Source organism: Megascapheus bottae, chromosome 2 (assembly GCF_031878675.1).
Source record: "Megascapheus bottae isolate mThoBot1 chromosome 2, mThoBot2.hap1, whole genome shotgun sequence".
In the NCBI taxonomy this organism is placed as follows: Eukaryota; Metazoa; Chordata; class Mammalia; order Rodentia; family Geomyidae; genus Megascapheus; species Megascapheus bottae.
In genome coordinates, this window is record NC_143510.1 from 48,137,280 (window position 1) to 48,152,195 (window position 14,916).

Here is a 14,916-nt window from a genome sequence, read left to right on the forward strand (position 1 = left end):
TTCTGTATCTAGATTTTGTTCTATTGTAAATCTTTGCTAGGAGAGCCCAAGGTTTCTACTGATTATGACAAATGAGGGAAACCATTGAGCCTATGTTCCTTTGAGTCTGGCTTTCTTCACTTAATATGATTTTTTCTAAGTCTTTCCATTTCCTTACAAATGGGGCGATGTCATTATTTCTGACAGCAGCATAGAATTCCATTGTGTACAAATACCACATCTTGTTTATCACATGGGATCGTCTTTCTACCCTCTTCCATGTGAGTGAAACTCTGCATGCACCCAGAAAATCTCTCGGAAGCATCCAAATGTCACTTTTAGAAGTCGTTTCCAGTTTTTCAAGTATGAGTTAGTTAAAAAAAAAAATAGGGGGCTGGGAGTGCAGCCTAGTGGTAGCGTGCTTGCCTAGCATGCACAAAGCCTGGGGTTCGATTCCTCAATACCACATACATAGAAAAAGCTGGAAGTGGTGCTGTGGCCTTGAGAAAAATATCTGTCTGTCTATCCAGGAGTGTTACAGGGCAAAGCATGACTTCTTTGTGAGGTGCACTAGTTCTGAGAGGGGACCCCATAAAGTCTTCCAAATAAATACTATTGGAGGCCCAGCTTGGATTGGACTCCAGTAGGCAATTAATGAGAAGCATTCCCTCCACACCTCGCTCCACCTACTTCAGAGACGAAGGGAGGGACAGAGCGTGCAGTTCCGAGTGCACCCGGGGCTGCTGCCGACCTTCGCCGCCGGCCTGACGGTGCCCCGGCTCGCAGGCCGCCGCCGCTAGAGGGCGCCGCTCTCCTCCCGCTTCCCGGAGGCGTCGGGCCTCGCGCCCCGAGGACTGTCCTCCGACACCTCACAGCCAAAACCCAACGCCCCGGGAACGAGGAGAGGTCAAGGCCAGCGCTGGGAATCCCTGAGGGAATCACAAAGGGCACCAGACGCCTCAAGGAGACAGCGTCCTCTGCGGCACAAGCCCTAGCACCGGCAGAAGCCCGCGTTCCCGCCGCAGACCCAACTTCCGGCGTCCTCACAACAGGAAGTTCTGCCGCGTCCAATCCCGGGCCTTCTTTCGCTGGCAGACTCTCGAATCCTTCCCCGGTCCAGGCTGGTGGGGGGCGCCGAGAGCTGCAGCTACCAATCAGCACTCAGGAAAAGCGCATGCGGTTCGGGGATGGTGACCTTTGACCCGGAGACGGCCTTATCGCTTTTTTTTTTTTTAATCCCTCCCCTCCCCAATCCGCTCCTCTCACTGTGAAGATGGCGCTGTCCAGGGTGTGCTGGGCTCGGGCTGCTTTGTGGGGTTCGGCTGTCACTCCTGGATCTTTTGTCACTCGGAGGCTGCAACTTGCTCGCTCTGGCCTTGCTTGGGGAGCCCCTCGGTGAGGGACCTGGAGAGAGGAAAGCATTTTTGATGTCCAGGCCCTTCCAGTGGCTTAACTTTGGTTGCTTAAATTCTCAGGGTTCTATGAAGCCTTGGCCCTGGAATTTTCATTCTATGCAAGACCCCTGCTGGGTCCTGGTTCCTGATCCTCTGGGCTTTCAGTGCTCCATATTGTCTGTATCCTGAACTCACCTTTCAGCCTTTTTTTGTTTTCCTTTCCTCCCTTTGGTTCAGAGTTTTAGCGCAATTACCTCCTTCCTCACTTCTCTCTGGCTTTTACCTTGCACTTTAAATAATCCCTCGTATTTGAAACTTTTCTGGCTATTATCACTTACTGATTTTTCTGCTTAATCTTTCCCTCTCAGGCTAGTTGCCTGTCTCCCTTTGACTCAAAGACCTTACTTGAATTTGAGAAGTTTCAAGTCTTGGCAATGATTCTCTGAGACTTGCATGCATTTTGCATTAGAGACACCAGCTAGAAAGGGGCTTCCAGGACAAGTTCCCAAGTAGTCTGTTTTCCAGGACTGGTTCCCAGTTAGTCTGTTTGATCTTCCTTGTAGGTCTTCAAAGCTTCACCTTTCTCCAAAGGCCAATAAGAAGAACTTGATTTCTTACGTGGTGACCAAGACAAAAGGGATTAATGAGAAATACCATCGTTTCTTGAGTCGTCATTTTCCTAACTTCTATGTCCTGTATACACTCTTCATGAAAGGTAAAAACAAAGCTAAAGTAGATATCCCTAAGCAGCTTTTGGTCAGTGTCATAAAGTTAGAATAAGTAAGATCATTAGTTGGTTTTGTTAATGGGATGTGAGTAGGGATGTTTAAACATTATTCTTATCAACTAGCATGACTAAAAATGTTTCTAAAATATTTCTTGAAGAATGTTATGAGACACAGTTTGTGTTAACACAGGGAAGAGTAGAGGATTCAAGAACATTCATGTACCTTGCTTAACCACACTCTTGACTATGGTAGAATTTACTTGTCCTGTGCAAGACCGAGGATTTGTAGTTGCCCTCCTGTTTGATTTACTCATTGTCATGGTCCATTAAATGCATTTTGTCACAAATCTATCTTAGATGGCATGGTATAGGGTAAATAGTACCACATGTATTTTAGTTCAAATTGGAAATCAACTAGTTCCTAAGAAATCACACACACACACACACACACACACACACACACACATGCAGCACGCACACATGCACAATATCAGTGGCTCTCTCTGGAGCAATTCAAATCCCAGCTTATCATTTACGGCTGTACAGTTGGGCTAATGACTTCTCTGTCCATTGGGTTTCTCACTTGTAAAAATGAGAGTAATAATTGGCAACATAGTAGTGAAGATAAATCAACATACATAAAGAACTTAGAACAGGGCCTGATCTATATTAAATGTACAATAAGGGATGGATATTATTACCCTCTCTGCTTTTAATGTAATGCTAATTAGAAGAAATCATCTTATTGTTAAGTCTGAATATTATCATAATTCTTACAAGCATCAGGAGCTTGAGAAATTACCCATCTATATCTATAAAGTGGGGATAAGGCAGGTCATGGTGGCTCACGCCTTGTACTTCTAGCTACTCAAAAGGCTGAGATATGAGGATTGTAGTTCAAAGCCAGCCCAGGCACTAAAGAATGTGAGACTCATCTCTAATCACCAGAAAACTGGAAGTGGCACTGTGGCTCCAGGGTTGGGAGGCAGCCCTGAGCTGAAGTGCTCAGGGACAGCGCCCAGGTCCAGAGTTCAAGACCCATGACCATCCCCCTCCCCCCCAAAAAAGTGGGGATAAGAATGGCTGCTTTGGGGCTGGGAGTGTGGCCTAGTGGAACCATGCCTGCCTAGCATGCAAGAGCCTTGGGTTCGATTCCTCAGTACCACATACATGAAAAAAGCCAGAAGTGGTGCTGTGGCTCAAGTGGCCGAGTGCTAGCCTTGGAAAAAAACCTCAAGGACAGTGCTTGAGTCCTGAGTTCAAGTCCCAGGACTGGCAAAAAAAAAAAAAAAGAATAGCTGCTTTGTAGAACAGGGCATGGTGCTCACACTCCTATAATCTCAGCACCAGGCTGAGTGTGAGCCAGACTTAGCTTCATAGTAAGTTCTCACCTAAAAAATAAAAAAATACATCTGATTTTCCAGGTACATGTTGATAGGCTGAGGCAAGAGAACCTGGAATTCTAGGCTAGCCGGGACTACATAGAGCCTGTCTCAAAAACAAAATCATCCAGAGCTAACATTTTAAATAAAGGTAGAAATTTTAATAGAAAGTTTGAAATGCAGGGCTGGGAGTTTGGCCTAGTGGTTAAAGTGCTTGCCTAGCATGCATGAAGACCCGGGTTCGAGTCCTCGGTACTGCATACATAGAAAAAAGCTGAAAGTGGTGCTGAGGCTCAAGTGGTAGAGCTCTAGCCTTGAGAAAGTCCAAGGACAGTGCTCAGGCCCTGAGCTCAAGCCCAGGACTGGCAAAAAAAAAAAAAGAAAAAAAAGAAAGTTTGAAATGCAAAGAAACATAATGAATAAAAGTATATCAGAAAGGAGATGTGTTAATATCCATCTGGGAAACATAGAGTTAATTTAAGAAAGACTTAGCTGAGGTTAACAGCTAGGATTTGAAGGAAGGATGAGTAAAATGACCAGTAGAGGAAAACTATAATATTACAGAAGCCATCTTTTTTTTTTTTTGCCAGTCCTGGAGCTTGAACTCAGGGCCTGAGCACTGTCCCTAAGCTTCTTTTGCTTAAGGCTAGCATTCTACCACTCGAGCCACAGTGCCACTTCTGGCTTTTTCTGCATATGTGGTACTGAGGAATCAAACCCAGGGCTTCATAAATGTGAGGCAAACACTCTCCCATTAGGCCACATTCCCAGCCCCCCAGAAATCCTCTTAGCTGGAAGAGTGGTGAGGTGCTGGTGAGTGAGTTTTATGTTACCTAGTTGAAAGCTTTTGTATAAAGTCTGAAGTGTTGGAGAGGGCAGATGTGTGTGCATGCACAAGCGAACATGTTGTAGGAAGTATGGTTAAGAGTCAAATTGGGATACCATTACACTCTGTCCTCTAATCTGTTTTTGAGGCAGGATTAAAGCTATTATGGGCTGATGCCAAAGAGACTAAAAGAATAAAGCTAAATATGAAGAAGCACAATATAAAATTTCATCAACTTTCATACCGAGAGATGGAACATTTGAGACAGGTATGGGGCAGTTCACAGAAGTAATTACAATTAGTCAAGAGCTCAAGTTTGGTTGTTTTTTTGTGTGTGTGTGCCAGTCCTTGGCTTGAGTTCAGAGCCTGAGCATTGTCCTTGGACTTTCTCAAGAGCTCTACCACTTGAGCCTCAGCACCACTTCCAGATTTTTTTCTATGTAAATGGTACCAAGGAATCGAGCCCCGGGCTTTGTGCATGCTAGGCAAGCACTCCACCACTAGGCCAAACCCCCGGCCAAGTTGTTGAGTTTTGTTGTTATTGTTTTGTTATTGTTCTTTTTCTTATTCACCACTAGTCAAACTTCTCTTATCTGTGAGATCCAACTATTGGACTGAATAGCAATGGGGGAGGGGGAAATCCAATTATTTTTCAGAATTGGCTTCATTCAGAATTAGTGCTACAGAAATTCTGGCATGGCTGGGCTGGGTGGCTCCCGCCTGTAATCCTAGCTACTCCGGAGGCTGAGATCTTAGGATCTTGGGCAAATACAAAGCCGAGAGACTCTTATCTCCGATTAATCACTAGACAATGGGGCTCAAGAGTAGGGTGGTAGCCTTGAGCTGTAGAGCTCAGGGACAGCACCCAGGCCAGGGTTCAAGTCCCATGACACCCCTCCCTCCAAAAAAAAAAAAAAATTCTAGCATGCTTTCTAAGTAATAATTCTGAGGAGTAAAATCTAGTTTGTTTCTGGACATAAGTTTATTCTAGGAGTCATGGGGCAGCATCAAAGTAATGTTTGACAGTGATTTGATGGTAATTTTGAAGCTGAACGTGGGACTCTGGGATGCATTTTACAAATCAGGAAGGATTCCCCAAACGATTTGCTACAAAGTCAGGTCCTGTACTAGATTTTTGGCCTATAAATGTGAATAAATCGGAGATCTGTCCTCAAGAAACTTACCATCTAGAAGTCAACAGAAATAAACCCGTAATAGGCTGTAAGAGAAGATTACTGCACACAGTGAGATGCAGGGGTTGCCATTGCTATTAAAAACTTGAGCTGAGACAGCATCTGTGTTTGTTTTTATTTAGTTTCGTCGGGACGTCACCAAGTTTCTTTTCTTAGGTATCATTTCCATTCCACCCTTTACCAACTACCTGGTCTTTTTGCTAATGTAAGTATACAGTTTTGTCTCTCCAGTATCTTGAAGTTTTATTATTTTTTAGATTGTTGATTTTCAGTGGGGCCTTACTAGATAGGTACTCTACTCCTTGAGCCATGCTTCCAGCTTGGCTTTTTGCTGGTTATTTTGGAGATACAGTCTTGTCTAGATTAGCTTTGAACCATATTGGTGGCCTAGCTATCTTGAGTGATGTAAAATAAAATCATGATCTTCACTATTTTTTCCTCAGAAAAATAATGCATTTCATATTCTGATGTATCTTCATTTATATCTCAAATGCTGTTCTGATTGTTTGTTGTGGTAACACAAGCAATTGCAGAGCTTTTTACCTTAAAAATAGTCACTGTTTTTATGATTTTGTGAGTCAAGATTATGCACAGGGCACCAGGCACTGGTGACTCACGCCTGTAATCCTAGTTACTCAGGAGGCTGAGGTCTGAGGATCACAGTTCTAAGTCAGCATGAAAGTCGGTGAGACTCTTATCTCTAATTAACCAGCAGAAAAAAATGGGAAGTGGCTTTGTGCCTCAAACTGGTAGATCACTAGTCTTGAACTGAAGAGTTCAGGACCAGCTCCCAGAGTTCAAGTTCTACCACCACCATCAAAAAAGAATATGCACTGGGCTCAGGCAGGTGATTGATTTTTCTCATTCACATGATGTTGACATAAGTTTCTTAGTGAAACTTAGCTGCTTGCTCAATGTGTTAGTCTTTTATCTTATCTGTATTATCACTTCCTTTTTTTTCTGAGTTAAGATCTCATTGAGTAGCCTAGAAAGACCTGGAACTTGGAATCCTCCTGCCTCAGCCTCCCAAGAGTATGTCATACATGCATATTAAGTCCAAGTTTTTGTTGTTGTTCCAATCCTGAGGCTTGAACTCAGAGCTTGGCTGCTGTCCCTGAATTTTTTTTGCTCATGATTAGTACTCTAACACTTGAGACATAACTCCACTTCCAGCACTTTGGTGATTAATTGAAAATAAGTCCTGTGGACTTTCCAGCCTCAGCTGCCATTGAACCATGATTCTCAGATCTCAGCCTCCTGAGTTAGCCAGGATTATAGACATGAGGTACTGGTGCCCAGCCCCAGTTACTCTTAGGTCTTGCCTCTTGATAGGGAAAGCTAGAAGTCTGGAACCATTAACTATGTGCCCACATATGGCATTTTCAGTATGGTAGCCTTATGATTCTAGGAACTTCTTAAATGGCAATCTGATCTCCGAAAGTGATTGTTTCAGAGAATAAGAGTGCGTATGAGTGTTGATTACCTTGTCAGAGGTCACAGACTCATTTTCTATCTAGTCTGTTCTCTAGGTCAATCACTCAGATTGAACAAAGGAAGGCACATAAAACTTACCTGCCCATAAAAGGGATGCCAGATAATTTGTGGCCATGTTTGAAAATCACCCCATGTCCTTTATATATATATTTTTTTTTTTAAACCAGTCCTGGGTCTTGAACTCAGGGCCTGGGCTCTGCCCTTAGACACTTTTTGCTCAAGGCTAGTGTTTTGCCATTTGAGCCATAGCACCACTTCCGGCTTTTTCTGAATATGTGGTACTGAGAATCAAACTTAGGGCTTTGTGCATGCCAGGTGACTACCAGTAGGCTATGCTCCCAGCCCCTGTGCCAAGCTATTCTACTGCTTGCTTTCATATCAAATTTCAGTAATGTTGCTTCAGTTTATCTTTAGACCTTGATCTGAGATGCATTTAAAGTAAAAGCCTACTGAGGGAAAGAAATAGTATCTCTATCTCTTCTTCTTAGTATCCATATCTGTTAAATGTTTGCTGAACCCACTTTGAAAGAAGCCAGTTTCTAGATATATAAGGCCATATAGTATGATGCTAAATGAAAGGACCTCCAGGATATAGAAACAAAAGTAATAGAATGATTGTTGTCCTTAATGTACTATGTTATCTCTCATCTCTTTTGCTGTCCCTTGGTTATCTCATATTGTTACAGTATTTCACCTTGTTATCTGATATATTGTATATATGTGTATTTGGCTATTTGAAGTCGGATAGGGAAGGGGAAAACAAGATGAGGGGCGGGGGTTGGGGGGAGGGAAATGGGAACCAAGACATGAGAAAGGGTATCATTGTATGTGAAGTAATGCACCTTCTATCTGGTGAATATAATGTAACCCTTCTATTAATTACAATAAAAAATAAATAAAAAAAAAAGAAGCCAGTTTCAGGAAGTGACTTTGTGATTCTTTTTCCTTTTAGGTATCTGTTTCCAAGGCAGCTGTTAATCAAGCATTTCTGGACCCCCAAACAACAAATTGATTTCTTAGATATCTATGATGCTCTTCGGAAGCGATCTCACTCAGCAATCATTAGTTATTTAGAAAGAGCCATCCCTCTTCTTTCTGACACAAGGCTTCAGTGGCATTTGAAAGACCTATGTGCCAAGGTATTCCTCTGGCTAACCCTTCATGCACACTTAGGAATCCAGTGAGATCCGATGTGCACTAAGTTAGGTGAGAGAGCCAGTCAGAACCTTCCTAATATCTCCAAACTCTTGCCCTCCCAAGATACAGAATGGTACCCATCCAGCAGTCCATGATATTCTGGCTCTCAGAGAGTGTTTCTGCAACCAGCCTTTGGGCATGAACCAACTCCAGGCTATACAAATCGTGAGTGCTTTGAGGCCTTCTCTTCTCCTCAGCCTGTTTGGAGTCTTAGCTTACAGCAATGCTATTTGACTTCCTCTTATTCTGCTCTCTCATAGAAAGCCTTGAGCCGGGCCATGCTTCTCACACCTCACTTGCCTTCTCCCTTGCTGAAGTATCGCTTGAAAACGCATACCACAGTGATTCATCAGCTGGACAGAGCTCTGGCAAAGCTGGGGATTGGCCAGCTGACCCTGCAAGAAGTAAAATCGGTATAGTATCCCACAACATGCTGAATGGCTATAGAGCCTCTTGTCTGGCTTGTTGGATCAAAATCCAAACTCTTCCCTCACAATGTATGTACCTAATGAGTAGGGATGAATTGTCCACAGTAATTTTGGTGTGTATATATCTTTTTTTTTTCTCCTAACACTTCATAAACCAAGGACACTAAGCTTGGTGTGTTAGCACATACCTGTAATCCTTGTTCTTAGCAGGCAGAGGGAGGTAGAAGTAGGAGGATCTTGATTCCAGGCTAGCCTGGGCTACATAACTAGATTCTGTGTTAAAACAGAATAACATCAAAACTAAGGATTCAACATTTTACACCATCTTGTTTAGATAGTTATGTTAGTTTTCCATTATTGTCACAAATAGCTGAGAACGCTTTGGCGGTTTTAGTCAGTGATCATTTGACTCCATTGATTTTAATCCTGTGGTGAGACAGTGCATCCCAGCAGTGAGTGTGTATTGGAACAAAGTGGTTCACCTGTTGCATCTGGAGAGTGAGGACAGGAGGAGGGTCAGCTTGTCCCAGTGACCAGAAGACTTAAAAAGATTCCACCAAGAGGGAATGAAGACCTTTCTTTTTCTTGGTACTAGGTGTTGAACCCTCTAAGGTCTTATTAAGCTATCAAGGATTGCATCCCTGAGGTATACCCCATCTTGGATTAAGCCTTTAGCACATGGGTTTTTGTACACCATTTCAGCTGTAGCTCTAGGCCTCTTGGCCTCTTATCTAAAGTGCCATGGTAAAAAATTTCTCAGGTTTATTTTTTTTTTAATTTTTTTTTTTTTTTTTTTTTTTTTGCTGTGGGGCTTGAACCCTGGGCTGGGGTACTGTCCCTGAGCTCTTCAGCTCAAGGATAATGCTCTACCACTTTGAGCCACAGCACCACTTCCAAAGAGGTTGTAGCTTACTTAGAAAGGATTTAGGACTGGGCATTTTGGCACAAATCTGTAATACCAGCACACGGGAAGCCAAAGGAGAAACTACAAGTTTGAGGCCAGTGTAGGCTACATAGTGAGACATCTTGTCTCACGTTAAAAGGAAAGGAACCTGGCCGGGAGTTTGGCCTAGTGGTAGAGTGCTTGCCTAGCATGCACGAAGACCCGGGTTCGATTCCTCGGTACCACATACATAGAAAAAAGCCAGAAATGGTGCTGAGGCTCAAGTGGTAGAGCTCTAGCCTTGAGAAAGCCCAAGGACAGTGCTCAAGCCCTGAGCTCAAGCCCAGGACTAGCAAAAAAAAAAAAAAAAGGAAAGGAACCTGAGGAAAACTTGTCGACTCCACTTCTGACTTGGTATAATTATTAAGGGCATTTCTCTTCTGTGTGGTTTAGGCTTGTTATCTTCGTGGACTGAATTCTACACATATTGCTGAAGATAGGTGTCGAACGTGGCTAGGGGAATGGTTGCAGATTTCCTGCAGCCTGAAAGGTAAGACCCATTTCTTTGATTATGCAAATGGAATCCATGTCATTTTTGTATTTTATTCAGAGTTACTTATTGACTATTTTGTGAGCCCTTTAACATCTGTCCCATTGAAGAGGCACAAATTCATAGGCCCTCTCCTTTGCTTAGGTGGAGTAAGGTGGATGGTGCGGGCGGGGTGGGGGCAGAGAGAAGGGGCAAGAGGGAGAGCATGATGATCTGAAACAACTTTGGCATATTTGATCTTTTGTTGGACTGTTTTGTGCTTGAAAGGATATTTGTCCATATAGCTGGCCTCTGGGCACTAGATCCTTTTACTCCCACTTGTGACAACCAAAATATCTGGAAAAGTGTGAGATGTTCTCTATGTTGAGGTGTAGGGAGAGGGGAGGAGGGGAGGATTGCCCCAGTTGAGAAGCACTGGTCTGAAGGCACTAAAACAAAAAGTTCCCACTGGCTAAACAGGAAGGATCTGAGGTTGGGTTTAGCACTGTCAAGTCTCCTGTTTGGAAGCTCTGGCCTTTCTAGGCTTGTGGGTATTACTTGTCTGGAAGCTGAGACTGCTCTTTATGGTACCATCTCCTATTGGAAGAATCCCAAGGCAACAAAAAGTGTTTAGTACTTCTGGCTATTCTATTGCCATCACTAGAATCAAAATATAAGAGAGCCAAGAAATAGAGGATGAGTTGATAGGAATATATAGTGGAAGGAAGAAAAATCAAGTATGCAAGGCTGGAACAAAGCAGGGAATAGACTCTTAATTCCATGCCTTCCTGTACTGGCTTCCTGTATCCTGTTTCAAGCCTCATACCAAGGCATTTAGAAGACACATTGTTCCTTAGCCAAACCACTAACACTGATGGTGTTTTCAGAGGCGGAGCTGTCCCTATTGCTGCACAACGTGGTCCTGCTGTCCACCAACTACCTTAGGACAAGGTGCTGAGTGAACCCTGGAGTGGATGGCATTGTCCTGCAGTCACATAGTACAGGAGTGTGGGACCAAAGAGCACTTGTCAGAAGAATCTGTTTGCACTGTTAGGTGCGTGGGGTGAGAGGAGCAGGTGCCATGGGCTTCACAGCACGCTATCCACACGGGAACTACATTCCCCTCACTGCTCAAACTAAAACGAACCCTCTTTCCAGGGGTGGCCCGCGTGAGCATTGTCCCTTCTCACTCATACTAAACAAGCTGGCAGAACCTCTGCACCAGGCTTTGTCTGTGATGTGTTGTGTTTTAGTCCTCTGAAGTCAGGTTTTGCCTGAGGTGGGAATCATTTTTCCTGACTTGACTGCTTTTTCTCAGGCTGGCCTCAAACTCCTGAGGTTCAATGGATCTTTCCACCTCAGTCTTCTGAGTAACTGGGACTACAGGTATGCAACACCATACCTGGCTTCACTGCCATGTTTTCCATAGCTGTTTTTTTCTCCCCTAGAATTCCTAGCTGATGAGCACAGCACTTAGACTGGAGCATAAAAATCCTTGTACTTTTTGAGTGCTCTCTTCTATCCTGTTACGACCAAAAATAGGATTTTTTTCTCTTGTTCTTACTGGCATAGGCTAACCTTTCAAATACCTTTTTTTTCCCCCCAAAGGAATAACTTAAGGGAACACTGAAAAGGAAAAGCTAGAAAGGAAGTGCTGACTGGCCTCTTCTCCAGTGTTTACAGCCTTCACCCCTATTGTCTTAAGTTCTGGGATGTTATACAGTCCCTATGGGTCTTAAAATTCTTTGCTACCTCCACTGTTGCAGAAACCCAACTATAACCGACAGTGGCTGTCTTCTTTGGGCCATAGGTCAAAACTTGTGAAGGTACTAATTACTACCAGCCCTGCGAGCCTAGGAGGGATCAGCATACCAAGATAGTAAGTTTTTGTTTAGCTTTTGTGTGTACATCCTGACCTGTAGTTCTGTAATAACTTATTGTAAATGCATGAAGCACTGTTTGAACCCAAGTAAAGACTGCCTGAAACATGCTGATGGAAATTACTTTTGTACAACCTAATCACTTTCCTAAGGCTCCTTTTACAAAACTGATATAAACGTAACTAATGTGGATTTAACTGGTTGGAGTAGAACCTTCTGCTGGGATGGAAGTTTTGAAGGAGCAGATTTGAAATTGATCTTCTAGTGGACATTTTATTTTATTTATTTTTTGCCAGTCCTGGGGCTTGAACTGAGGGTCTGGGCATTGTCCTTGGGCTTTCTCAAAGCTAGCACTCTACCATTTGAGCCACAGCACCACTTCTGGCTTTTTTTGTGTATGTAATACCGAGGAATCAAACCCAGGGCTTTGTGCATGCAAGGCAAGCACTCTACCACTAGGCCAAACTTCTGGTCCATAGTGGACATTTTGAAGAGGTAACTAGGAATGGAGAGAAATTAGACTACAAAGGGCAAAGATTTAATAAGGCAGGAGCAAGGCTTTCTCCCACCAAAAAGGTATGTAGGGCCTTGGAAGCAAGACAGGTTCTTAGTATTCCAAACAGAATATTCTCCATTTCTATCACAAAATTTTTTGTGCCAGTCTGGGCACAAAAAGGACCTGAGATTCTTTATCTCCAACTAACATCTAGAAAATGGGAAGTGGAGCTTGGCTCAAGGGTAGGGCAGTAGCCTTGAGGTGAAGAGCTCAGGGACAGTACCCAGGCCAAGTTCAAGCCCCCTGACCCACCCCCCCAAAAAAAATCCTGACTGACCTAAATAGTTTTATATACAAAGCTATAAAAGCTTCCTTTCTCTAACAACTACTTGCAGCCTGCTAAAAATAAGAATAACACACAATTCTTTTGAATATTTGTTTAATATTACATTTAAATATTCTCTTTAAATACAGCATTATCACAATGTAAAGAACCTAAAGGGAAAATTGTTTTCAGAGAACCAGACAAGCTTTGGATTCACATTGAAAATACTACCTGTATACAGTATGTGAGAAAGGAACTGGAAAATAACAGAGTTGTGGTCATGAGTCATTTCTTCCATCTCGGCCTAGATGAGTGGGACCAAAGCAATCTGCTTCTATGCTTAGGGCCTTGCTTTGCTAGCAACCATGAGTTCTAACTTTGTCCAACCCAGATAGCACCAGAAATGAGATAGAGTAGGTTGCAGAAAAGGCCTTTTGACAATAGATGTTAAATAAATGCTAAATGTTTAGCATTCAGAAATTTAGGGTCAGTGTGAATCAGAATTATATAGTTAATGAAGGAATGGACTTAGATTAAGTTTTGCAGGAATATCCAACACTTTAGTAGTTGGCAATGAGCTTAATTACAAAATTTAATTCATGACTTCAAAGGCTAATATATTTCTTAATATGTAACTGGAATCCATGTCCTAAATTAAGCTGAAGCCTTTCTAAGGAGGGAATGTGCAGAGTACCCCTTTCAACAAACTTTCTGATTATTTTTCTCCTTCAAATTGCATTCCCAATTAAATTTCAGACTTGTGTTTAGCAGTTCTAGTCTACATGGAATAGCATCTACATCTCAGGGAATAAATTTTGTGAGCCCAAGGAACAGGGGGAGACATAAGGACCTGTGTGTACTTAAGGACTCTTCTAAACATACAGCCAGGCAAAACCAAGAAAGAAGAGGAAAGGCAGAATGAGTTAAAACCTGTACCTATGTTAAGTGAATGGCCCTTCAGGTTCAGAGATTAGAGATCATATAGGTTGAGTACTGCTACCACATACAAGAAGTTGGCTCTAAGACACCAGGGCCTTACTATCTCCCCCTATACCACCAAAAAAAAACCCCAAAAATAAAAACAAAGGCATTACTTTTTCTTTTCTAAAATGAAATTCATACCATGCTTCATTTGCCAATAAAAGAAATTCACTGCCAATAAGTGGAGGCTGTGGAACATAAGCTGGATATAAGACGAATAAAAATTGGCAAAGGGAGGGACTAAATCTGAGTTGCCTGAACCTGGAAGCTGGACATAGCATTTAAGAATTAATTTAGCTTCCAATTTTTATAAAACATCCAGATGAAGAAATCTGATAAACATCTGCAGTTCTTAGTGTTGAACGGGAATAGTTTAAGAACTCTAACCCTGTATATATCTAAGAAGGATTAGGAGAAGGAAAACAAACAAAAAAAAATGAGTTGATGACCTTAGATTGCCATATCTTACATTCCATTTAAAGCTCAAATCTCCCCAAGGGGGAAAAGCGGATGAAAACGCAGGCATGACACCAATAGTCATCTTTCCAGATGGCAGACTGTTCCTGCGGCTTCCTTTGGACACCGATAGCATTAGACACATGCAGAAGCCACAGGTTTGTCGAACCACACACCTGGCAATTCTAGTTTTTTTTTTTTCCCCCCCAAAGTCAAAGGATGAAGGAAAGAAGACAGACAAATTTAATTCTAGTACCTAAAAACATGTGAAAGAAACAATTCAAGTTATAGACCAGAAATCCCCAGTGTGGGGAACAGGTCAGAAAACACCAAATATGTTAAATATTAACTTATTTACCAAGAGGTTCAGGGGAAGACAAATTAAATTTTTAGACATCCTGGAGGTTTGGTAGAGAAAGCAAGATTCCCACCCTCTCTAGATTCAACCAGGTGACCTTTCCAAGAATATGATTATGATACACCAAGATAGGGTGTCAGAATAACCACTGAGAAATGAGCTTATCCCTGCCAGGCGAGAAAGGGCTCTGCCAGGCAAATTCTCGTGTTCTGGTCCCTATGTGAGGAACAGCAGTTTGAGTTACCCAGCTACTCCTGTGAGATACTACATCTTTGCTTTGATGGCCCAGAAAGTTTAGAGGCATTGTGCAGCCTCTTCTAAGACTCCCTAGACTAAGCTGGGACCACTCCTGGCATTGTTTCCATTTTAAAAAATACTTGTACAAACT

The 14,916-nt window shown here is 42.7% G+C and overlaps 1 protein-coding gene across 3 annotated transcripts; it reads left to right on the forward strand.

The window, feature by feature from the left end:
* The first annotated feature begins 993 nt into the window (after window positions 1-993).
* On the forward strand, window positions 994-14,884 carry Letmd1 (LETM1 domain containing 1). Of its 3 annotated transcripts, none has more exons than XM_090325802.1 (9): window positions 1,001-1,374; window positions 1,937-2,088; window positions 4,461-4,576; window positions 5,624-5,706; window positions 7,948-8,134; window positions 8,256-8,357; window positions 8,453-8,605; window positions 9,957-10,053; window positions 10,920-14,884. In XM_090325802.1, the coding sequence occupies exons 1-9, from the start codon at window positions 1,253-1,255 to the stop codon at window positions 10,988-10,990; spliced, it is 1,083 nt and encodes a 360-aa protein (XP_090181928.1). In that variant the 5' UTR covers window positions 1,001-1,252; the 3' UTR covers window positions 10,991-14,884. The 3 variants fall into 3 exon arrangements, with proteins under 3 accessions (XP_090181943.1, XP_090181928.1, XP_090181936.1); XM_090325810.1 differs by having other exon boundaries at window positions 1,007-1,267; XM_090325817.1 differs by lacking the exon at window positions 9,957-10,053 and having other exon boundaries at window positions 994-1,374.
* Window positions 14,885-14,916: the final 32 nt, after the last annotated feature.